Source organism: Periplaneta americana, chromosome 7 (genome assembly GCF_040183065.1).
Source record: "Periplaneta americana isolate PAMFEO1 chromosome 7, P.americana_PAMFEO1_priV1, whole genome shotgun sequence".
NCBI classification, from domain to species: Eukaryota; Metazoa; Arthropoda; class Insecta; order Blattodea; family Blattidae; genus Periplaneta; species Periplaneta americana.
This window is the reverse complement of record NC_091123.1, coordinates 184,346,584-184,374,103: the sequence shown is the minus strand read 5'-3', so window position 1 is coordinate 184,374,103 and position 27,520 is coordinate 184,346,584. Positions and strand designations below refer to the sequence as shown.

Genomic DNA, 27,520 nt, shown 5'->3' with positions numbered 1-27,520 from the left:
CTTGTCTTGACTACCTCCCGTCTCACAGTCAGCTGGTTAGTTCACGCGCATACTATTTATTTTCTTTATTTGATATTTTCAATACTTTCTTATCAACGTACCACCAGTAAAAAATATGTGTTTATTTGTACTTTCAATGCGGAATCTAACTATATATTTTTAAAATATTTTTTCCTAGCCAAAGGCGTCTTAATGAGGAAAAATCTAAATTTCTCCATTTCCATAAAAAGTAAGAAAATCTGTTTATATGTCAATATAAACTTTAATTTCTCAGCATCAAAATTAACCATGATTTTGGTCATTGGGTGAAAGGGTTTCGGAGCCACAACAGTTTAAAGTTGCTAATTTTATGAAAATACGATAAATTTAAATATTTTTAATTTAAACACTATGAAGTTCTGATGCCTCAAACTTTGCACAAAGCATTGTATCACAGTTCTCTACGTACAAAAAAGAAGTTTCATTGTATTTAGAAATTGTAAGGCCAATTTTCTCTATATTTCGGTCGATTTGAGATGGAATAGCTCATACGCACTCGTTACATTTAAGAAAATCTGTATTTTCAAACTACTATTGGGTAGGCTGGGGCAAAGTTGCACACTTCATACTACTTTGTTTTTCTCTGCAGTTTTTCTGGTTACATGACAATGAAAACTGTATACAACACAGCTAGAATCATACATTGCACGACGTCGTAAGTTCAAGGCTGACTGTATGATCTGCTAAAATTATATTTAAAATCATCATCATTATCAACATCATCATCATCATCATCATCATCTAATTCAAGCACTAGACCTAGTGGTCAATTGCGGTCTCAATGGCCCCATGCCATCTTTTTAATGGTCTTCCAACAGGTCGTTGTCCAGAAGGGCGGTAATGTAGCACTGCATTTGACTATCTTTCTGTTGGCATTCTCTCGACATGCTGTTTCCAATTAACTCTATATATTTGAAAAACATTTAATATAGGTTGGACGTTCAATTCTTCCAAAATTTCTTATTTCTTTTTCTATTCAAAAGTGTGTATCGCACCATTTTTCTCATGGATTTCTCATTAATTTTTTTCTCATAAATTTGATTTAATTATATTTAAAATAATGTCACAAATGAATAAAGTGGATCTTTACCTCTGTCCTGGGGTAAACATTCTATTGCTATGGGGCAAAATTCCACACTTGCATTTTATAATAGACCAGAGAAGAGTATTTATTTGTCAGGTAGTGACATTCATAATTTGTATAATGTTTCATATCATCATCATCATCATCATCATCATCATTGTCTCCATCACATGACAAATCTTAGACTAATACTAGCATAACACTGTAATACTAGGAAACACGTGGAAAATTAAGTAAACAACTGACAAATAAAGGCACATAAAATTAAACATCAAATTCAAGTGTCAGAAATGAACTTTGCTAAAACGCCCCAATGATGGAATGCAATGCAGTGATTTGTCAGTGTATTTTATGCAACACGAAATTCACTAAAACCCCTAATAATAACAATAACAATAGTAATAATAATAATAATAACGATAATAATAATAACAATTTTTTATTAGAATACCAATTTTCGTTTGATCTGAAATGTTCTACTGTATAATTCCTTAGTGTATTGTAGGCCTATGCAATACAAAATTCACGATTTTGATTGAGAATTACATTTCTTGTGCATCTACGTCTCGGCTTCCCTAAAGGTCTTTTTTCCTTCCAGCCTCCCAACTAACACTCTATATGCATTTCTGGATTCGCCCATACGTGCTACATGCCCTGCCCATCTCTAACCTCTGGATTTAATGTTCCTAATTACGTCAGGTGAAGAATACAATGGGTGTAGTTCTGTGTTGTTTAACTTTCTCCATTCTCCTGTAACTTCATCCCTCTTAGCCCCAAATATTTTCCTAGGCATCTTATTCTCAAACACCCTTAACCTATATTCCTCTCTCAAAGTGAGAGTCCAAGTTTCACAACCATAAAGAACAACGGGTAATATAACTGTTTTATAAATTCTAACTTTCAGATTTTTTGACAGCAGAGTGGATGATAAAAGCTTCTCAACCGAATAATAACAGGCATTTCTCATATTTATTCTGTGTTTAATTTCATCCCGAGTATCATTTATATTTGTTACTGTTGCTCTAAGATATTTGAACTTCTCCACCTCTTCAAAAGATAAATTTGCAATTTTTATATTTCCATTTCGTACAATATTCTCGTCACGAGACATAATCATATACTTTGACTTTTCGGGATTTACTTCCAAACCTATCTCTTTACTTGCTTCCAGTAAAATTCCCGTGTTTTCCCTAATCGTTTGTGGATTTTTCCCTAACATATTCATGTCAGCCGCATAGACAAGCAGCTGATGTAACCCGTTCAATTCCAAACCCTGTCTGTTATCCTGGACTTTCCTAATGGCATACTCTAGAGAAAAGTTAAAAAGTAAAGGTGATAGTGCATCTCCTTGCTTTAGCCCGCAGTGAATTGGAAACGCATCTGACAGAAACTGACCTATACGAACTCTGCTGTACGTTTCACTGAGACACATTTTAATTAATCGAACTAGTTTCTTGGAAATATCAAATTCAATAAGTATATCATGTAAAACTTCTCTCTTAACCGAGTCATATGCCTTTTTTAAATTTATGAATAACTGATGCACTGTACCCTTATACTCCCATTTTTTCTCCATTATCTGCCGAATACAAAATATCTAGTCAATAGTCGATCTATTACGCCTAAAACCACACTGATGATCCCTAATACTTTCATCTACATATGGAGTTAATCTTCTCAAAAGAATATTGGACAAAATTTTGTACGACGTCAACAAAAGTGATATTCTCTTTATATACTTCGTTTAATGACAGTGTGACATAGACCGCTGCTGCATGGAGCGGCGTGAAGCAAGTCTCTTCACTTTGTAGGGAACGCGAGCATTGAAAATAATCAACAGCTGGAGTTTTATGACACGTTATATCTCCGACAGCTCGTTCCAACACAAACAACAGCTTAAGTAGCAGCGGGGGCCTAACAAGTCGAGTTCTTCTGTATCTTTGTGGGCTGGCAGGCTCCGAGGCGCCGACCTGAACCTCGCCTCAAAAATGTGCGAATGCGCAAATATAGCCCCTTGTCGCCGGTCAGGTTCGAATTTCAGAGGCAAAATCTTTATAATTTGGTGAACTGCCTACGAACTATACAAGAAAGAAGTTCACATCTGTACAGAAGTACGGTTTTACTTCTCTGTCACTGTCACATGATATCCCTTGCCTGACAATGTGTCGTGAGAAGAGATGACAGACATACAGACAGAGAAGAGATCGGGTCATTTATGTAGGCCTAATCGGTAAGAAACTCCATGTCAATGAGAAATCATGAAAATAAGAGAGAAATTTAATGTTTACAGTAAATGAATAAAAATGATCAGTATCATAAGATTACGCATTTTTTCATTAGAGTGCGGCCTGGATAGCGTAATCGGTATAGCGCTGGTCTTCTGTGTTCGAGGTTGCGGGTTCGATCCTGGCCCAGGTCGATGGCATTTAAGTGTGCTTAAATGCGACAGGCTCATGTCAGTTGATTTACTGGTAATTTAAAAGAACTCCAGCGGGACAAAATTCCTGCACACCGGCGACGCTGATATAACGTCGGCAGTTGCGAGCGTCGTTAAATAAACCTTAATTTATTTTTTTTTCATTAGACGTTTCAAGCGTTTCGTAATACTTCAATTTTTTCTTTATGTTACACATGATAAACGCATACAGTATTTAGTTTATTTTCCTGAACTACTACATATACGCCTATTCCAAACGAAATTGTTTTATTGTATACGCATCATTGAATTCTAATTGCAATTATGGATTACTTTTAAAACAACGTATATAATTTGTTTTCAGGAATTCAAATAATTATATATTTTTTATAATTTTTAAAAAGTACCGCGTCTGACTTAAGGGAGGATACGGTGAAATTTTAGTAATTTTCAATTAAAAAATCAGATTTTTTTGTGAAAAATGAAAAAGCAATCTCCTATTTATACAGGGTGTATGGGGTATAAGTGCCTTCCTTTTCACAGTCGTCGGGGACGATCTACAGGATCAAAAAATGTCCATACAACATATAGTTTTCCCAGAAAAAAATATTTATTTTCTTATTTTATTTGTGTTATACTGCTTGTATCGTTACCAAAATTATGAAAACAATTATATCAGTAGGTTTTGATAGCAAAGAGTTAATATTAATTTAAATAAATATTAGTGTGTTCTATTACGTTTTCATGAAATTGAATAAAAATGCATACTTGAATTTGTTAATATTCTGGCGTGAGAGACGTGGCAACGTGTTCAGCAGGCAGTTCAAGCCCCCTGTCCATAGCTCTACTGCCGAGCGGATGGCAGTTCAGTACAGGGTATTCGATAAACTACTTACAATGTCATTCACAGTTTAGGAATATCATTTGTTATTAATTTATGGAGAAAGTCGTCGTAATTCAAGTGAGGCAAGAAGGATGTACCGTCAACGTTTTCCTCAAAGAAGTTACCTAATCGACGAACTTTTGTAGCAGTTTCTCAACGATTATTATACCCAGCATTTGCTCCTAATGGGTTGAGGGAAAACTCCGGGAAAATACCTCAAACAGGTAATTCGTTCCAACCAGAATTTGAACCAGGGTCTGCTCGTTTCACAGTCAGGCCACAACCGCCACTTTACAGCGGTGGAGTGACAACGTCTTATTCGAGTCGTATAATGCTTATATACAAACACAACACTTCAAATAGAATGCCAAGATTTCAGGAGTATGAGTCCAATAATGGCAAATCAGGAGATGAGACAATTATGGCAGCTTTCCTTATAAATCGACGGGGCTATAAATTAATGGTGGAACATTTTTAAAGACAAATATCAAAATACTGTAGAAATGTTGTAATGGCAACATTTTTATTTGCTGATATCCAGACTAAAGAATAAATTAAGAGGACTATGAATTTGCGATATTGGCGAATAACGTTAATAATCTTAGACGATAAGATGCCTCGTTCAATACTTCAGTGTAAAACACAGAAAATCAAGAAATGCCAATAAAATTTAACTTTGAAAATTGCGTTTTCAATAACTGTAAATTCAAGTAATAAATAAATGTCTGTAAAAACATTTCGTGTTTTTATTCTGACTATTACACTCTTACTACGTCATACTACTTTTGACCAATAAAACGGTACGAAAGGACGTATTTCAACCAATCATGGCTGCTTATCGCACAATTTTATCGCGTCCCTAGCATTTGTTTAATTTTATCGCGTCCCTAGCATTTGTTTAATTTTATCGCGTCCCTATCATTTGTTTCTTTGTTTGCCAACATTTGAAACTGCGCTGGTCTGGACGTCAAAAATATATATAAAATTACAAACCACTCCAGTCGATGCACAGCAGTTTCAAATATGACTCGCATTGGCATTCAAGAACAAGAATTAATAAAAATCACTGATCATACCTATGCATCTTCTGAAATCCGATTTACAAATAAATGAAGAGCACCATTCGGAAATCCTGAATAAGTTGAATACACCATGTAGGCCTAAATCAACGAGTTCCACTTCTATTACGCACACGTCCAATATAACATCAATTGAACCACCAACCACATTCAAATTTGAAAATTGTACATTCAATAATTATTCCTTTTAAAATTATTCATATTTATTTTTTATGTCATCGTCGTTAATTAAAACTTTTCTAACACTTGTGTATATTAGTTAGGTTATGTTATAGCTTCTGCTATATGATATTATGGATAGTCACGTATCAGAGATTGTTTAATATTAAGATTTATTGAATAGTAATCATTACAGTGTCTGTATAAAGACACTGCTGACATCTAGCATGCATCTAGCGTAATATTTGTAATGTTGAGATGGTACAGTAATACATTTGAAGACAGTTGTATTTTCGTAAGTCAATTAATATTTTATTGTATTGGAGTACTTCGTTACTTCTAATCTTTATATACTTTCTTCTAATCGTGTAATAGTCAATTAAATCCCACTCGAGTTTCGATTTTCTCTAGATAAATCAAAACGTCTAGTGAGATTACTGTTGATAATGTAACATTTCAGTTTATCTTACTTTTGAGGTTAAGTATTGTTGTTTCGTATTTCCGGCCTTCAGGCTCGTGAAATTATCAATAAGAAGAAACAGCACTCTTGCAATTACTACAGATAATCTACAAGTTCTTCCGCGTACAGTGAACACAACTATGGATAAATATAATATGATAATACATTATCAAATAAAATTAAAAAATAATGGCTTCCTAAGGGAAAGAATTTATATATATATATATATGTATATATATATATATATACACATATATATACACACACAATACAATATACAAATGGCTTTTAAGGAACACGGAGGTTCATTGCCGCCCTCACATAAGCCCGCAATTGGCCCCCATCCTGAGCAAGATTAATCCATTCCCTATCATCATATCCCACCTCCCTCAAATCCATTTTAATATTATCCTCCCATCTACGTCCCAAAGGTCTTTTTCCCTCTGGTCTCCCAACTAACACTCTATATGCATTTCTGGATTCGCCCATCTCAAACGTCTGGATTTAATGTTCATAATTATGTCAGGTGAAGAATAAAATACATGCAGTTTTGTGTTGTGTAACTTTCTCCATTCTCCTGTAACTTCATCCCTCTTAGCTCCAAATATTTTTCTAAGAACCTTATTCTCAAACACCCTTAATCTCTGTTCCTCTCTCAAAGTGAGAGTTCAAGTTTCACAACCATAAAGAACAACCGGCAATATAACTTTTTTATAAGTTCTAACTTTCAGATTTTTTGACAGCAGACTGGATGATAAAAGCTTCTCAACCGAATAATAACAGGCATTTCCCATATTTATTCTGCGTTTAATTTCCTCCAGAGTGCCATTTATATTTAGCTCCAAGATATTTGAATTTGTCCACTTCTTCGAAGGATAAATCTCCAATTTTTATGTTTCCATTGCGTACAATATTTTCGTCACGAGACATAATCCTATACTTTGTCTTTTCGGGATTTACTTCCAAACCTATCGCTTTACTTGCTTCAAGTAAAATTTTCGTGTTTTCCCTAATCCTAACATTTTCACGTAAAGGGAAAGAATTTATAGGATGAAAAATTATTTAAATACTTACTCATCTGAAAGAGTAGTTTCTTTCATATGCCTGGGATATAATGTTATAAATATTAATAATTTTAACGGATTAGATATTGAACTCAGTAATTTTCAAATTATATGTGGGACAATACGAAGAGCAATACTTATGAAAGCAATAAATTACACAATTTTAAAGTTTTAGAAGACAATGGCTGTACCTACTGTACTTTATGGATCGGAATGCAGACGTCTTAACAAAGAGACAATGTCTACGCGTAAAGTTTGCAGAAATGCGACTTTTACGTGGAGTCGTGAGATATGACAAGACTGACAATATTAGAAACGATGCTATTAGAGAATAACTTATTTTTTATATTTTAGACAAAATATGAATCCCAATCAAAATGGCACAGCCACGTAAAAAGGTTCGAATCAAGTAGGCCTATTATATTGTCGGACCATCGGATCTGTGCCCCTTCAGCGCTGTCGTCGTTCTTGGAAAAGTTAACACCTCTACTCACCCCATTCCACCCGCTTTCCTCCCACCACGTTAAATAGCAGGCCACGAACCTTGCCGAATAGGGATGTTGCCAAACTTCCGTCAAACAGTGTCATAAATAACTGGTCTTCCATGCTACAATATTATTTCTTTCAATCAAAATACAGCTTGTATTTCTACATTTTTTAAACCGTAATCCCATGTCTCGAATCACTTTCCGTAGCGTTTCTCTCCAACCTTGGAAATTATTGCTTCTCTCGTAAGCTTCAGTAATTTCTTCAATGTTGAAACTTCTTTCTGAACGGTATAAAATTCTTGTATCTTTCTTCTTAAACTACATCGGTTCATATGATCTACAATAATTAAAATTTCCCTTGGTCTGTTCTTCTCTGGTGATTCTAGCTTTTCATCTCCTGCACAGACTCCCTCTCTCCTGATTTTCTTTATTAGGAGCTCTGATCTGTCTATATAAATTACATAAAATGTTGTGTTAATATTAGTTAAGTAGTTTTAATACGTAATCAATTGAAATAAGTAAGCCTCATCTGTGATCGCAGTTGCTCTTTTCGTTGCCTGATTTATAGGAAACAGATATTGACCTGTTTGTTTCTCTTCATCACAAAATGCTATTACGTATTTGCTTAATAATATTTCTTTCGCCACTCCTTGCTACAGTGTTCATGTTGAGTTGACAACCAGTGTTGTCAAATCATTAAAAAATATTTCCGGAGGTTGTAATGAAAAAAATCCGGAGATTTGTCCACAATTTCCGGAGGCACTTTCGAAAATCACATAAAATGTTATTATAACCTTCTATTACAATACATGAACCTATAATAAAAAAATTTCTACTTTAATTTTTTTTAATCACCAATTTGATTAGTAGTTACCACCTTCTTCTCGTCATGGATGTTTCTCCAGACCAGTTATGTTCATTTTTACGTGTTACATATTTTATATTTATGGGAAACATTAATAGTCAAGTTATAAAATATTAACAAAACTTTAACTATATAATGTTCATCTATCAGTTTTATTGTATGCCAGGGATTGGTTTTTCTAAAAAAGTAAATAATTTCCTACATTAAAAAATCCGGAGATTACAACATTATTTCCTATTTTTCCGGAAAGTTAAAAAATTCCGAACATCTCCGGAAATTTCCGGAGACCTGGCAACACTGTTGACAACACTGGACTGCAAGGACAAATAAACTGTCCGGCAATAAGGCTAAAATTGTGAGTAGTGGGAGAGAGAAAGGGAGAGAAATAGAAGAGAGAGAGATAGGAATGCAGGGAGAGAAATGAATTACCGAGGCTGAGAAGGAATTAGGGTTCAGTTCGCATATCTTACGGGGGCACAGATCCGATGCTCCGACTGTACTACCAATACAGAGCCAATCGACTGAGAACAAAAGGTCGACCAAGTATCAATTTGTGAAATTCTTGAAGACCAAACCCTCTATGAACACCAAACCCTGAGGTTGATGATTATGACGACAATGATGAGGATGTAAAATAGATAATTTTCCAGGGTAACGAGTCAATTATTATTGAACCATATTACTTTGTTTTGTGTCCAACAACGAAGAAGTACGACGCGTTTCGAAGACTTGCTGTAAATACATATTACTTCAAACGGTTCCTTTGATTGCGCACATTAATTTCAGGCGCTGAGACTACCCATAAATCAGGAAGATTTAACATAGTTGGGGCAAGCACGCTGAAACAATGGAGCGTGCGACGGCTTGGTTGTGCCTTTGTCCTCGTGCTGTAAACACTCCAACAGCTGGATGCAGTCGTCGCAGCGATTTTTAATGATTCTCGAAGCAATTTCCACACGCTAATTGTTTATTTTGGTGAGATCTCGCGCTTTTGTGTATGTCTGTATAGCGAAGGCTGGCCGGACGCCATGATGTCCCAGGTGGATCTCGTCTTCCATCCTGCGCCATCTTTGTTTATCGAAACAGGAGCTAGGAGGAGGTTAGATATTTCGAAAAGTTCGGTCATGGGTGGTGTTTTACAGTTTAATTTAAGACAAAGAGAAAATATAAACGCGTGCTAGAGTAATATATTTCTTTTTTCATCATCGGTAAATTATTTTAAAATGTAACCCCAAGACAAGAGTTCACGATGTACAGTTCTGGGAAGAATTGGTAACATTCATCGTCCCGCTTGTGTAAACGGTTTCAAAATAAAGTCTCAGTAAACAGTATGGGCTTTGAAGTTGGAATTTAAACTGCAAGTACTCCAAAGTAAAGTTCTGAATAAAATATTTGGGACTACTCTACAGGAAACAACCTGTACTTACAAAAATTAGATATTTTCTGCGTAGAACGTCACATTGTAGAGTATTGTATTTTCATAGCTAATATCACAAGAGGTTCCCATTTTGTCGAAGTGCTCGTGACTTTATTTAAAGCAACTAAAAACGGAACGTTTATTAATAAGCCTATTTCGCGAATATAATAATTTAATTAGTGTTGAGAATTATATGCACTAAAAACTCTAAAATATGCACTTAAAATGCCGAAATATGTTCTTATACAGCCTAGACACTAAAAATAGACTAGCCGATAAACTCACCATAGTATAGGATTCCACGGAAAAGAAAATACTTGCCATATAATCAATTATTGGGTTTGAAGAAAATCATAGTCACTGTAATTTCTTATTTATTGCCTTATCGGCTATTGCTAATTTAATTAAAGAAAAAAAAATTCTTTTAAGATTGTGTGAGACTTTATGACAAAAATACTTTCCAAGTTTTCAGGATCCAGCTTGTTTCTCTTGCACGTAAAAATAAATTTGTGCATAGAAAAAGTTCCTTCTACATCACATGAAGTGAGGGGACAAAACGGATAATCTGGCAACACAATAGAATTAACGTCCACATCTCTATCGTGTGCTTGAAGCAACACCAATATGACTTTTAACTAGTTACATATTTTATCAAAGTTCAGAAAACTAAAAAATAGTTTCCCTACAAAAAATATATTTATATATTAAATATGCTCTTAACGTGGAAAAATGCACAAACGTCCAAAATATGCATATATATGCACGAACAACTATGCGTAAACCATTTTAATTAAACTTGGAACATGTAATTACTAAATTTCATTAAGACATACCGCTCCGATACAAACATGGGCCTATGTATTTCACGTAACTAGTAATAATACATAAACAAACAAAATAATTATAATAATGGATATTATTATTAAATGAAATTTTTATTATATATTATTAAATATTATTTTACTTGAACCAAGTAAAGACATAGGTTTGGAAGTAAATCTCGAAAAGACAAAGTATATGATTATGTCTCGTGACGAGAATATTGTACGAAATGGAAACATAAAAATTGAAGATTTATCCTTCGAAGAGGTTGAAAAATTCAAATATCTGGGAGCAACAGTAACAAATATAAATGACACTCGGGAGGAAATTAAGCTCAGAATAAATATGGAAAATGCCTGTTATTATTCGGTTGAGAAGCTTTTGTCATCTAGTCTGCTGTCAAAAAATCTGAAAGTTAGAATTTATAAAACAGTTATATTATCGGTTGTTCTTTATGGTTGTGAAACTTGGACTCTCACTTTGAGAGAGGAACATAGGTTAAGGGTGTTTGAGAATAAGGTGCTTAGGAAAATATTTGGGGCTAAGAGGGATGCAGTTACAGGAGAATGGAGAAAGTTACACAACACAGAACTGCATGATTGTATTCTTCACCTGACATAATTAGGAACATTAAATCCAGACGTTTGAGATGGGCAGGGCATGTAGCACGTATGGGCGAATCCAGAAATGTATATAGATTGTTAGTTGGGAGGCCGGTGGAAAAAGACCTTTGGGAAGGCTGAGACATAGATGGGAGGATAATATAAAATGGATTTGAGGGAGGTGGGATGTGATGATAGAGACTGGATTAATCTTGCACAGGATAGGGACCGATGGCGGGCTTATGTGAGGGCGGCAAGGAAACTTCGGGTTCCTTAAAAGCCATTTGTAAGTAAGTGATAATATTTACAGATCAAGAGGAATAAAGACGGCACTATGACGTATTACCTTTCATCATTAGTGTTATTTTATGTTACGACATCCATACACACTTTGGGATAGAAAACGAAATATACAGACATTTTGGAAGAATTGAACGTCCAGCCTATAGTAAATTTTCTTTAAAACCATAGAATTAATTGGAAACAGTATATCGAGAGAATGCCAACAGAAAGATGGCCAAGGCAGTAGTACATTGCCGCCCTTCTGGACAACGATCTGTTGGAAGACCATTAAAAAGATGGCATGAGACCATTGAGACCGTAAAAGACCACTACGTCTAGTGCTTGAATTTGATGATGATGATGATGATGATGATGATGATGATGATGATGATTATGATATCCATATTAATTCAGGAATCCCCAGCAATGGTGGTTAAGGCCTGGCATGTGTTGCAATGGAGCTATACGTGATTTCATACCCCGATTGTTTAGGCTACACGCTAGACTATGGTGACAGAGAAGTTGCCGCCTGAGGAAGGAGTAAGGAAACTCAAATGTCAATAATTTATTTGTGGTGCACTGTTTTTCTCAGTTTGAGCACAGCAATCTGAAACGCGGCGAAGGCTGGCAGTACCCAACACGGATTCACTGCTTGAATCTATGAAGACGACTGCTCGTATGGGCCTCGATCTCTTGCGCTTTTGCACTCCTCAGCAGTGGTCTTGGGCCTCTTTAACTCGTCTTGGGATGCCCTTCTCCCTGTTGTGCTTGTTTACCAGTGGCGTATACTGGTTAAAGGGTTTGGGCTACCACTGACCCTATTATTACACAAAATATATTTTAAAATCCCTATAATAAAATTCCTTACATATTTATGTGAATTCCAGACGTCTTGATTGGGACGAAAATACGTTGATGACTTCGTCCTTGAAATTACAGTTGGGCCACTTGCAAAGTTTCTGTAGAAATGACTCTTCAATGGACATCAGTGCCAAGCCGGATAAACGTTCTTGTGTATGAGTTGATCTACAGTAGGATTTTATTCTCTTCAACGCAGAAAATGTTCTTTCTACCGATGCTGACGTAGCTGGTATTGTCACAATTAATGTTGCCAATTTAAGGACTTCAGGAATAACTTGGTTCATCTGGTTTTCATATATGGCAGATAATATTTCATGGATAGGTTTGTTTGAAAAATCAAAGACTTCTGCTGAATATATTACACTTAATTCATTTTTCAAACGTACTTGATCAAAGTGACTGTTATAGGACTGAAATAATTTGTTTAGTGCCTCATTCGGGAAGTTTTCTCTATAAGCAGAAAATTTTTGAGAATCTAGAAGATGTGTGAACTGAAACTTTCCATAATCAGATAATCTGTCAGTAATTTCCATGTGCATACGATCTAGTATGCTGTAGTACAGCTGCCTGTATTTCAATTCATCATCTCCTTTTCTTCGCTTTAATGGTGGCTCCATTGTATTGGCTGAAGAATTTTCATTTTCCATATTACTCCATATGGACGGAAACCCACTACGTCTGAACTCGGATATAGTATTTTTTAACTTTGATACCTCTTGCAAGTAGTATACTATGTCTAGTCTTTTTGTCTGAAGAATATTGTAGAGCACATCTGTATGTGCGAACACTCTAGCATAGACTTCAAGAAGAAATATATTCTGAAACTGTGTGAAAAAATTCTAATATCCTTGAGCCTGCACAATTACAGCATCATCCCAGTTTTCTTCAGAGTCATTACAAATGATATTTTTAAAGAAAGCAGTCCGTTTTTCTCTGTATTCCTTTACTGTATCTACAAGCCGAGATGTAAAATTCAATCTAGTTGGTGCTACTTTTGGGAGTTTCTTGTTCATAAATTCCTTGAGTTTTCTAATCTTTTAGGAGATGATGAGAAAAATACAGCTAAACCCGACAGTGTTTTGAAAAAAATGCGGCATTCTGGAATGGATGAAGTAGTTTGTTGCAAAACTAAATTGAGAACATGGCTGTAACAATGGACAATAGTGTTTGAGGATACTTTTCTTGAACTTTTGTTTTCAAGCCATTAATATTTCCCGCCATAACTGAAGCACCATCGTATGTCTGTGCAATTAACCTATTGCCCACATTGTAGTCTGCTGTAACACCTTCCACATGCTGAAACAAAGCAGCAGCAGTTTTGTCCGAACTGACATTTGTGAATCCTATAAACCGTTCTTGAACATTGGCAGTACTGTCGACGTATCTTAAAACAGTGGACAATTGACTCTGATTAGAGCAGTAACTTGTTTCATCAACAACAATGGCCACAAAAGGTTTTATGTTCTTTATCATAACCCCACTTATAGCAAATATTAAGTCATTCTGAATTGCGGGAGAAGTACCACGAAATACTGTTGAACTCTCAAGATGATTGGCCAGTAAATGGTCAAATTCACTTAAGGAACTTAAATATTCAATATAATTTCCTATATTGTCTGATTCCACACTCTCGTTATGATCCCGAAAAGCCAATTTTTGTTTTCCTAGAAAGCAGACTGCGTTAATAAGACGCAGTAAAATCTTCCGATTTTTTTTTCACAAGATCATTGTGTTGGTTGATCTGTAGAGCTTTTTGCTTATCTAGCTGTAAATGAATTCTTGTCTTTCCAAAGTTTGCAAAGTTCATGCTAATACAAATATGAGCTTTTGATTTGTCGTATTCTAGAACTGCCGTTCGAAGGGAGTTCATATTAGAAAACCCCTCTTTTGACCACACATTAGTTTCGCGGCTAAATAACAAACATGGGCAGCAAAATAGTTTAGACAGTTTAGAATTACCACACAACCAATTCCACTTACCATATGATGTTGAAGTGAAATGGCGTGTGTACTCACGCTGTTTTTCTTTTACGTCCATGGACAAATTTAACTCAGGAGTTGGTCTTTCCATTTTCACAATTTCAACTTTCTCGTTGATAATGCCGGTGAAATGAGTCCAGAGTCCAGCACCGATAGTTACACAGTCATTTTCAACACAAACCTCTCCAGAAACTTGTTCTGCCATATTTTTCACAATATCACTTAATTGGGAAATTAAAAACTTAATAATTCACAATTAATATTACTCTTAGACACTCGAACAAATCACAGATTTAAAATAATGCACTGCAAGAACACAATCACATTCAGAGCTAGCGTACTAAGCGTATTGTTGCTTCGCGCCTGCGAAGAAACCGATCACGAGAGCGGCAACTCACACGCCTACACTGCACGATGGAAACATAAGGGAGCGGGGGGGGGGACGGGCAGTTGTGAGAAGGACAGCATGAGCGAAACGGTCACAGGCTTCCTCACGTAGCAAGCGGTTTCTCCAGCGATGCCGCCTTGACAACTTGTTTCTTTTCGAGAGCAGAGAGCGCATATAAATCTAACAATTACTTTAATTTTAATTACTATGGTAAAACTAATAACACAAAATTATTACATTATGTTATATTATAAACTTTTTCTTTTGTAATGTCCTTGGGCTACCGCCGGTAGCCCCGGTAGTCCGCAAAATACGCCCCTGTTGTTTACACGTTTGTATTCTGAATTTCGAGGCATTTTGGAACTTTAAGCATTTTCACGACTACTTTTTGAGAGTTGAGGATCCAATTTATCTCGGACTATTTCGTTTATATGACGTCATTCCATTTTCGACCAATGAAGTGTTATGAAATTTTTAATTTCAACCAATCACAGTCACACTTTGCGATAATTTTTGCAGCTAGATTTATCGCTATCAATTTATCGCATGGTCGTTCTTTTGTTTAGTCGTTGTCGCCAACTGTTTCCCCGTGAATTGATGATCATGAATACATTAAGATGCAACTACACGGTTAAACTTTTCTTTCAACCTTAAAGCAATGAATGCAAGATTGATATTTAATATTCATTAATATATTTACGCAGTGAAGACGACGTTCAAAACGGCGCACCATGTAGACACAAAACCTTCATGCATCTTAAGTGAACGTACCTTTTAAACTTGATTCTTTCAATATTCTTCCCAGATTGCACGCATACGCGATTGGAATATTGAACTGTGTAGATGCAACTTTAGTTCCGTTACACACTACAGCGAGAATGCCTTTTTTCGAGCTATAAAAATTGCTTTCCTGTAGCACTGATTGTAACGGTCGAAATAAGGCACAGCTGACATTGGTCCTGCTCCCACAGGTACGAGTAACTTAACCTATAATTGTAGCCTATAAAATTTGTATTTTGTGAATGAAATGAAACAATTAATAGAAGGTCAGATGTTCAAATTTATGTAACATCATCGCATATCAAACCCAAAGACCTTGCATAGTAATAATAAGGTGTTTTCATCAAACTGCCTTCCGTATGGCGTAATAAAATTCGTGTTTTAATTAGGCCTATCTATACAGAGATGGCTTCACTGTGTAGCAACATGTCTCGCTGTGAATACATAAGCATTGGTATATAGCTGTCCCCACTGTTACTGTTAAATTAAATTATGATTTCAGCAGATAATGAAAATGTATTTATGTTACAATAATAAGAGAAAAATGCAGTACATGTAATTAACATTGTTAAACCTGTATTTCGCTTTTCGCAATTGGCATTACTGAATAATAACATCGAATTTCTTTATTGCAGTAATCGATATTCATCTACGAGTATTTCAACTTCACAATGTCTGAATAGGTTAAGTATTCGTTAATATACAATTATTAACATTTTGTGATTGAATTTTAGGGATCTATTATTTAAATTTATATTTTATACACGATAAATGCCACTCGAGGTCTGAGGTCTGAGATTTCCCAGATAAATCTCAGACCTCTCGTGACATTACTACAGATAATTTTTTCGTGTTTATGTAATCGATCTCGTCTCGCTCGATCTATCGACATCTCAAACGTGCGGATTGATTGAGATCTCACGGGGCTATGCGCATAAAATGGCCACAAGAAGGTAGTTTTCGAGGCATGTTTTGCTCCACCAGTCTCTTCAGTCTTGAGTATCCGAAAGGTTTCGTCCTGATGTTTACGATACGGTAATGGATCTTCTTTGTCTACACGGCGATATACTTTTCATTTCGCACTTGTTTTTCTTGTCACTTTTCGAAGTAGTCGTTCTTTCCTTTTTTTAAATGGGTTATTTTACGACGCTTTATCAACTACTAAAGTTATCTAGCGTCTGAATGAGATGAAGGTGATAATGCCAGCGAAATTATTTCATGGTTCAGCGTCTAAAGTTACCCATCATTTGCTCTTAATCGGTTGAGGAAAATCCCCGGAGAAACTTCAATCAGGTAACTTATCCCAACCAGGATAGCGTGGACTCGTTCTTTTCTATTCTATGGGCTTTTGTGCTGTAATATTTCTTGTTAATCTTTCTATAAGTACTCATTCTGGCTATGCATTGATCGCAGATATTTACAGTTCGTTATTTTTCTCTTCTCGTCTGCTCTTTTACAACCTGTAGCTCTACTTAGTAATGTTATTTCTACAGATTGAATTTGTCGTTTTTTTTCAATATCATACATGTTTCACCGCATACTTGATAGTGGGTACAGACAGATATTGTTTCATACTATCTCATTAATAGGGCTAGGATTTTGATGACCTATAAATCATGAAAAAATGTCCTAAAAACAATGCATTTATGACCTAAAATTCTTTCAAAAATGCCCTTAAAATGCCCTAAAATTGATCTTACATAATTGGCTTAGTAGGAAAAGAGGTTTTGTACTACTTAATATTTAGACTAGTAATTAAATTAAATTTTACATAATTTTTTCTAAGTAGTACACTTTAATTAATTATTTTACCTGATGTAGTTTCATGTATGATCGTTCACCTCTGCGTCGGTATGTGGACGCGAGGTCAACAGTTCGCTGGTCGGTCTTGGCCCTTCATGGGCTGTAGCACCATGGATTTACTTTAATTTTAGTTTTCATGTAGTCTGCCACAAGGCCACTCTTATCCAGAATTAGCAGGTATAGAGGAGAATACTGAAGGGGTGGTTGGACTGATCCATTACATGGGGTATACTACGTTAAAATGGCAATATTTGGGTAGAAAAACTATTACAATATTATACAAAATAATGGGTAGTAATGGACAAAATATGTAGAGAAAATATCAAAGGAAATAAACATTATTTTACATTAATAATGGGGATTTATGACCAAAATTAAATGAAAATGCATAAAAAATGATCGAATAAAACAAAAGATGCTCTTATGAGTTGAAACAGGTAAAAAATTGCAAAAAAAAATGCCCTGACAAATATGTCTTAAAACACTCAGTTTATCACATAACGCGTAAATACTAAAGCAGAAATGTTTCTGGCTTACTAGAAAAAAGATGCAATTTCATCAAAATCCTAGCCCTACTCATTAACATATTTTTCTTCTTTTTATTGTTTAGTATTCTTATAATGGTGTCATTTATGTTCATAAACCTGTTCATTTTTATGCTCGTCATATGTTTCGTATTTATACTAAGGCATTCGAAAAGTAATGGCAACATAGTTACTGTTTCACACCAAATTTATTTAGGTTACTTTTAACATTACATACTTCAAATATAGTCTCCTGCCTTGTCAACAATAGGTTGCCAAGTTCTTGGAAGACGGCGGACTCCATCTGCAGCAGCATTTCTGTATATCTCTCTCACTGATCGATCTAAAGCTCTTCGGATGTCAACTCTTCATTGTAAGCGAATGCCTCGCTTCCACCCAACTTGCAATAGTTCAGTATGGTAGGACTTCTCTCCACAGGCTTCTTGCAATGCGCTAAAGCACTGAGTTGCATGTTTTTCTCTTGCAACTTGAATTTTTATGAAGCACCTTTGTTCGTACCGTTAGGGTTCTATTTATTTATTTATTTGTTTGTTTGTTTGTTTGTTTGCTTGCTTATTTATTTGCTTGCTTGGTTACTTTGCTTGCTTGGTTTCTTTGCTTGCTTGCTTTCTTTGCTTGCTTGCTTGCTTGCTTTCTTTGCTTGCTTGCTTTCTTTGCTTGCTTGCTTTCTTTGCTTGCTTGCTTTCTTTGCTTGCTTGCTTGCTTTCTTTGCTTGCTTGCTTGCTTTCTTTGCTTGCTTGCTTTCTTTGCTTGCTTGCTTGGTTCCTTTGCTTGCTTGCTTGCTTGCTTTCTTTGCTTGCTTGCTTGCTTTCTTTGCTTGCTTGCTTTCTTTGCTTGCTTGCTTGCTTTCTTTGCTTGCTTGCTTGCTTTCTTTGCTTGCTTGCTTTCTTTGCTTGCTTGCTTGCTTTCTTTGCTTGCTTTCTTTGCTTGCTTGCTTTCTTTGCTTGCTTGCTTGGTTTCTTTGCTTGCTTGCTTTCTTTGCTTGCTTGCTTGCTTTCTTTGCTTGCTTGCTTGCTTTCTTTGCTTGCTTGCTTTCTTTGCTTGCTTGCTTGCTTTCTTTGCTTGCTTGCTTTCTTTGCTTGCTTGCTTGCTTTCTTTGCTTGCTTGCTTTCTTTGCTTGCTTGCTTGCTTTCTTTGCTTGCTTGCTTTCTTTGCTTGCTTGCTTGCTTTCTTTGCTTGCTTGCTTGCTTTCTTTGCTTGCTTGCTTGCATTCTTTGCTTGCTTGCTTTCTTTGCTTGCTTGCTTTCTTTGCTTGCTTGCTTGCTTTCTTTGCTTGCTTGCTTTCTTTGCTCGCTTGCTTTCTTTGCTTGCTTGCTTTCTTTGCTTGCTTGCTTTCTTTGCTTGTTTGCTTTCTTTGCTTGCTTGTTTGCTTTCTTTGCTTGCGTGCTTTCTCTGCTTGCTTGCTTTCTTTGCTTGCTTGCTTGCTTATTTATTTACTTATTTATTTATTTATTTATTTATTTATTTATTTATTTATTTATTTATTTATTTATTTATTTATTCAACCTGGTATAGATAAGGCCATCAGGCCTTCTCTTCCCCTCTACCAGAGGATTACAACTACAATATTAAGAATACAATTACAATTACAATTACAATTAATATTAAATTTACAAATACAATAAAAATCAAAGTACTTAAAGATTAACCGATTAATAAAGGCTAGACAGTTTAATGTAAAAGTTGAGAAGAGAAAAAAATTATTGTTTACTAAAAAATCAAACAGCCACTGTTTTTACAAAATATGGCTACTTCGAGACTTTCAATATTGCAATTTTATGAAACGTAGTGCAAGATTTCAATGCTCACCGCTAGGAACACTGATTTACAGCATTGTTGCCATTACTCATCGAATGCCCTAGTATTTAATAATGATATGGAAAGATAATACGAATACGGTTCCAGACTTGGCCGTTCAGCTTCCAGCAGCAGAGTCAGGGCCAGCAAGGACAGGGCATGAGGGCCAATGAGTGGGGAGGCACCGGCGAGGAGATGCACCATGGAACTGACACTTCTCCGGTCTGCAGCAGCCCCGACCTGGAAGAGGAAGATATGAACCACCAACACCACCACCACTCCACGGGATTCCTGGGGCCTCACCACCACCACCATCACCACCAATATTCAGACCCGCTACTACATCTCGGCTAGCAGACGTGGTCACGTGACTCTCACATCCGTCCTACAAGTACGAAACATTTCAAGAGCTGAGAACATCAGTGAACTATTTACAATTTTAGCAGAATCCAAATTTTGGGTATTATATGACCAATGGTAGGCAGTTGCACATCAAACAGATGGCAGCTAATCCTCGAAATTACAGTATAACTTGGTTATAGCGACCTCGTTTTGTGCGACACCTCGCCTATAACGTCAAATATTCTGTGGTCCCAACTAATTCCCCATTAGACATATGCTTTCCTACCTTGCTTAATACGACAAACGCATATGCGTCTACCTCGCATATAACGTCATTTTCAACCTCAGTTTGGAATACAATTTTCTAAGATCCAAAGTATTTTAAGAAATATTTTGCCGAAATCTGGCAAATCCTTTACTGTTCCCTTCTATCATAGACCTCAGGAATGCAAGCAGATTCCCCATCCCATTGTAACCTGCCCGAATTCATGCGGTATTAATGGTACCTGCATGCGGTCAGTTTCGACAGGAAGTTTTCACCAAGTGCACGCATTTTAACGCAGTATGGCCACTAAAAGAAGTGAGTGACGCTTTAAAAGCCGTTAGAATTGTGAACATTTCTATGACGCTAGAGGAGGGAGTATGAAGCTAGGAGAAAGAGCAGTGAAATTGCAACTGAAATAATGAACATAGAATGTAATTTAGAAAGTGTATATTGGGCAAGTAGGAGACAACAGAGTAAAACGACTGATTACTTCACTCCTCAGTAAATAAGTTTGGTGAGTAACGAACAAACTGTTTTAATACAGAATACTGTATTTATAATTGTACATGTACAGGGACATCATTTTATTTTTACTTGCATTTTTATTGTACCTGTATTTCTGAATGTACTTCACTCCCACCCCTTCACTAATGTCCTTGCTCCCGTCAGACACACAAACTTACGGCCGCTGTTGCATTCGAAGTCTTCAAGCAGTGAAGTAAACACTGCAGTGTATAGTGTGTTTCATAAATATGGTTGCGTTTTCTATAGAAGAAAGAACCTATATTAATAATACCGTATTAAAAATTATATTCAAGAAACGATAAATTCAATTTCAGAGAATATGCTTCAAAATGTTTTTAATAATATGCGTAAAGAATTGAAGCCAGCATTGTAATGAACGGCAACCATTTTCAGCAACTTGTTTAAAAATTCAGATTAGCTTATTTTGAATTGAGGTGGCTAGAAGCAAAGGAATGCTAGTGACATTTGACATGAGTTAAGTGCATCCAGTGTAAGCTAAAGTATCTAAAAATTTTAGTGGCAAAGGGATATTTTAATCGCATCACACATTAAAATTAAAATAAAAATTTTACCGATTTTACGAAAGCTTAAATATTTAAACCCCATTTTCTCAAAAGTAACTTAAGTGCACTTACAGCCTTTTACTTATGACCCCCTCAATTTAAATGCACTCTCTATATCGTATGTTAACATCAATAATTAATATGCTAAATAAAGTAGACATTACATAACGAACATAGCCGCCTGAAAAGTTGAGTTTTTAAAAAAAAAAAATGCTACTACTCTACTGTATTTTGATAAATTCCGTAAAAGTGATCATCAAACTGAAAATCGTAATATCGTATTTCCCTACAACATAAATGGATACACTACGTTTCTCTCCTCCTATACCTAGTAAAATGATTTGTTTACATATTGCACTAGTAACATCAAACTCCTGTAATGGAAGGGGCAACAGTGTTTCCGAGTATAGCCAGGTTAATGTTAAAAATGTTGGTAAAAATAAAGTGATGTCCCTGTATTTTATTGTGTTCATGGTATGCTTAAAATGAATACATAAATCTAAAATAAGTCTAATTATGTTTATTATTTTTCATTTTCCACCTCACTAGACTGATAATATGAATCTCGGTTACTACGACACTCGTTTATAACAACATAATTTTCAAGGTCCCTTGGATGTCGTTATAACCAAGTTCTACTGTAATTATTTGTCAACGTATATGTGAGCGGTTATTTTTGTAAATTGTGTACTCAGTTTCCATACATTTTAACGTAGCTTTGTTCCACTTTGCTTCCCAGAACGTCCTTTGAACAGCTGATGTGGCAGACACGGTCCACCTGTCTTGTCTGATTCCGGACAGAGGGTTAATAAACTGCAAGTGAAATTGCAAAGAGAGCCAAAATCACTTTTCCTTGCTCTATGGAAAATGTATCTCCACCATACTGCTATTATCATTAAGGGGAGAGGATGGTATTTTTTAAAACTTTTTACCTATTCGGTGTAAAATATTAATTTTTTGTATGTAGAGAGCTCATACCTGTAGCAACTCAACCAAAAATAAATATTTTGAAAAAAAAAAATTATTTGGGGGCCCAGATTTGAAAAAATATATACCCAATGCAGGATTTTACTAAAACCGATATATCTAAACCATTTTTAAAGGTAGATTCATCCAGCTTTTTGCAATGTATTTGCAAAAGCATGCTCTACAAACTGTCTGTAACAGAGTTTTGATATTAGTCCCTACGTTTGTAAAATAAACAACTAAAATGTAATAACAATTTTCTGAATTCCTTTCTTGCAAACAAACGGACGTAGTTTTAAAATGAAATCAATTAACACAATTCTGTTACATAGAAAAGTTTCCTAATAGTCTAAAGAATAAGTGTTCTAAATTTAATGCATGTATCTTTAATAGTTCAGAAATTATATCCATTTTTGTCTGGCAATGTAGCAAAAAAATGAAGTTACTGTAAACCGATAAAAACGGTCTAGTGATTCAAAAATCCATAGCGCAGGAAGTTTAAAAATGACGTCTCAAGATCCGATAAGGGCAAAAATACCCACGAAATGTTATGCAATGCATTCCACACATATCAAAGAGTATTTTAAAGAAAATTTTTTTTTTTTTTTTTTGAAAATTCAATTTACCGGAAACAACAATAAAAGGGGTCGAGTGATTTAAAAATCCATAACCCAGGAAGTTCAAAAATGGCGTCTCAATATCTGATAAGGGCACAAATACCCACAAAATATCTGCAGTGCTTCGGAAAAGTGACACAAGTCAGTTTCCACAAACCTTTTTTGATAATTTATTGACAACTTACACTGGTTTATGTCGATTTGATTTTTTTCTGTATGAATTATTGTAATGGGAGGAATACCTATGTATTTTTTTTTTCCAAGTGAACAGATGTTCCGTAAGTTGTCAATAAATTATCAAAAAAGGTTTGTGGAAACAGACTTGTGTCACTTTTCCATAACACTACAGATATTATGCTATGCATTCCACACATATCACAGAGCATTTTAAAGATTCTTTTTTTGAAAATTTACTCATTTTTCACCAAAAAATACCATCCTCTCCCCTTAAATCGCCACCACTATCATTATAGTGGTCTTCCTGATCATGATTATTCTAGTCCTCGTCTCAAACGTATATACTACAAATACATTTCGCTTGAACAAATCTGAAACTGAAGGAGTAATTAAAAAAAGTGAATGTTCCCAATAACCGAAAGCTTTAGGGAACAGATACCTGGTTGTACCTCATTTTATGAAACACTGCAAGACATGAAGTGTCCTATGTAAGCTCTAACAGAGACAAAAATTATATGTATTCTCTATTTTGCATATTAATTTCAACAAAACGCCATGAAGGCGTACAGGGGTCATGGAGGTAGTAATCTATGCTCCCACGATCTCGGCAATACAATCAGCTCAACACTCTGACAGCCTTTTATCCCCGAAAAAGATCCGACATTTAATGTGACAGGAAACAGAAAGATTTCTGAAGCTGTTATCGAAATTTTAGCTACGTAAAGAATTCCACCACCAATCGGAACCTTCTAACCTGTATCCAGTTGCTCTACCTGATGAGTTACCAGACCGCCATTACTCTCAAGTTTTGCGTTAAAAATGATAAGGATATGAATTCTGCAACAACTCATAAAACAGTAAGTGTAAACGTTACTCATATCAATTTGTAATTTCCTGCATCAAATTATTTCATTCCTTCAATATTACAATTTTATGAAACGTAGTACAAGATTTCAATGCATAGCTCATAGTGGAGCATAACTCTCAGAAGTTCGCAGACATAGCGGAACTTCAACTACAACGCAATAGCCCCTCTGTCTAAAGAATAAATTACGCATGCGTTTGAACAGTGCTATGAACTGAATAATAAGAAATTAAATACAAACACCCTGATGCATATTATAAACGATGGTCGTAAGAATTCTTATTGCCAATGATATAAAATGTAACTAAGATACTATTATGATGCCACAAATTTGAACCAAATGTTTTCAAATGAAGGGTCCAGGGAAAAAATCAGGTAAGTCACTTTTTTGTCGAGATGGAAAGGAGTATCGTTTAGAGGTATGAAACAGAAAAAGAAACAGATTATTCATGGGTTTATTTTCCTTCAAATTTTTGGCGTACAGGAAAAGAAGCAGGTAAGTCAACTGTTTCAGCGAAGAAAACAGGTTTCATGGAAAAAGTCACTTACCTGGTTTTTTTCCCTGGATCCTTCAAATGACTTCACAAAAATGTTTGTCTTCCAATTCAGATTAATTTCTTCTTAATGTGAAGGTTCTAATAAGCCTGTCTTCTAGGAAAATCTTTATCCTTTTTTTTAACAGTGGAGAATATCTCACAGAAACGTCCTATACACAGCTGAGCTTCAACTACAGCATATACTGTCTGAGGAATAAATTGCGCAAATGTTTAAATAGTGTAATGGACAGAAAGCTGAAATATAATTTAACCATACTGATACATATAAACAATGGCCATAAGGATTCTCAATGCCAATTAAATAATGTCTAACTAAGATATGATCATGATGCCACATGAACTGAATCGATTGCTTTAAAATATTTCACAAAAATATGTATGTCTGCTAGTTCAGATTTATTTCTAATTTATGTGAAGTATTCTAATGATAATCTCATAAGATCTTTACGCAATGGTTTTTAACGGTGGGACACATCTCACAGAAAGGTCGTAGACATGGCAGGATATATGTAAAAGCCCCTCTGTCTGGAGAGTAAATTGCACAAGTCTTGAATAGTGCAATGAACTGAGTAACAAGATATTAAATATAAGCATTGATGTATACAGGGTGTTAAAAATAGTAATATGCGTTACAAGAGGGGTATGTTGAAGTTTTCATGTTCGAGGAAAAGTTTGAAAAAGCTAAACTTAGTTGAGCTTTTTTCATTTCCGAGAATTGAAAGAAAACATACCGCTCGTGTATCGTGCATTATTTTGTGCGAAGATCGTTTATTACATACCTGAAAGAGGAATTTCTAATTAGTTGCAATGAAATCTCCATCTTGGTTTCTGTTCAATGAGGGCAAATTTGTAAAACAAAAATATCTATCTTCAACATTGTTGCTTTAAAATGTTTTCTGTGTTTACTATACTCTAGCAGGCCGTGATATACGTCTGTCTTTTTTTCCCCCAGTCCATAAATGCGAACTTAAAACAAACGGTAAGGTTATGTAAAGATTTATTTTTCATTTTAATATTTTAACAATATTATTTATATAACATATTGCAGTAATAACATCGGCATCTGGAATCTTGTTGATTTTTTCACGACTTCCTTAATATTACTTGCATCACGAATCCTGTAACTTTAGTGGAGTTGTAGAGTTTACTTAATTTTTGCAAATATTTAAAAACAATAATTAACATTGCAATTTAGGTGAAATTGCAGTGGTAAGTTTCCAATTTATAATCATTACTATATTGAACGTCTCTAAAAATAATATGTTAAAAGCCTAAAGCAGTAAAATCAATATGTCACTTAAGCGGTAAGAAGAGGGAAATTGTTATGTGTGTTAGGTTCAGAATACTGAATGTGGAATTCTAGACTTACCGCGGATTGGTTTTGTGCGGAAACCAAGCAAATACGCACGATCTCGCACAAATAACGTTTACAACGTTTCAGGGATGATAGAGAAGGTAAAAACAAACATCTGTTTTAAGTGACAAAACTTTAGCAGATGCGCCGTTTTGCCGCTAGAAGGCCTGAAGGATAGATGACTTGACTTCCGTCACAACTGACACTGGTTAGTTCTGTTTGTGCACGACCATCTTGTAGGGCCTTGTCTGTTGCGTAACAGTCTCCGTGGTGGTAATTATTTTGTTTTTCCACGCGACGTCCTACCAGAACGTTTATAAAATATCCCATTGAACATCAGAGAACGAATATGGTTTCAGCATGACGGCGCCCTCCACACTTTGATCGTCGTATCAGGAATCACCTAAATACTACATTTCCCGATCGTTTGATTGGCAGGGGTGGGCCATGGCCACCTCGATCACCGGACCTAACCCACTGGATTTCTTTTTGTGGGGACACGTGAAATGTTTTGTGTATGAGACACCGATTGATACGGCAGAAGACTTAGTTGCTCGCGTTGTTGAAGCTGCACATGTTATTAGAGACAATGTCGGCCTTTTTTTAGCGTTGCAGACACTCCATAGTACGAAGGTACCAGTTGTGCAATGCCTTCAATGGACGGCAGTTTGAACACCGCCTCTAAAACGACAATTGGTCTTGTTCTTTATGGATTATACTAACACTTACGTACACAATAAACGGTGCATCTGCCAAAGTTTTGTCACTTACAAAATATATTTATTTTTACCTCCTCTATTATCCCTGAAACATTGTAAACGTTATTTTCAACACCCTGTATAAGATTGTCAATGAAATAAAACAGACCTAAGATACAATTATGATGTGTCATGAACTGAATCGAATGTTTTAAAATGACTTCACAAAAATTTGTATCTACAAGTTCAGATATATTTGACATTTACGCGAAGTGTGCTAATACCCCTATCCTCTGTAATGTTACATTGTTACTTTTAATTTCTCACTTTTTCGAGAAAACAAATGAAATTTTGTTGCACCCAGTAGCTACATAATTGTTCATTTTATCAACTTTTTTATTTAATTTATTTATATTATTTACGTGCATGGATATAATTTCATCAAGTATGTAAGTAATTGTAGATTGCTTAGTACTATGTCACTGCAACACTATGTTACAGTTTAGATTTATATTCTTGTAACATCTATGAAAAATAAATTGTGCAATAAGAGAGTAACTCTTACGTGGAATTTTTATTACAGAACTTCAGGCAACAATCAGCGTCTTCTGTACAAGTATGCAACAGTTTCAAATAGCTGTATTATTTTCTTCATGTTAAATGATTGATTAAATGGCAAACTTACTAGTGTTAAATGGTACGGTATAAGCACATGTGGCTTACAGCTGTTTCGGTGTATCCTTCACACCATCATCAGAGCCTACTAGATCCCGGCGT

At 35.4% G+C, this 27,520-nt stretch overlaps 1 protein-coding gene across 1 annotated transcript in view; it reads left to right on the top strand.

Moving 5' to 3' along the window:
* LOC138703830 (transcription factor 21-like) overlaps positions 1-27,301 on the top strand; it is a 52,483-nt gene extending 25,182 nt beyond the window's left edge. Inside the window, exon 3 of the mRNA XM_069832040.1 lies at positions 19,923-27,301. Coding sequence (XP_069688141.1) covers positions 19,923-20,168 — 246 coding nt within the window. The 3' untranslated portion in view covers positions 20,169-27,301. The remainder of the gene's footprint in view (positions 1-19,922) is intronic.
* The last annotated feature ends 219 nt before the right edge of the window (positions 27,302-27,520 follow it).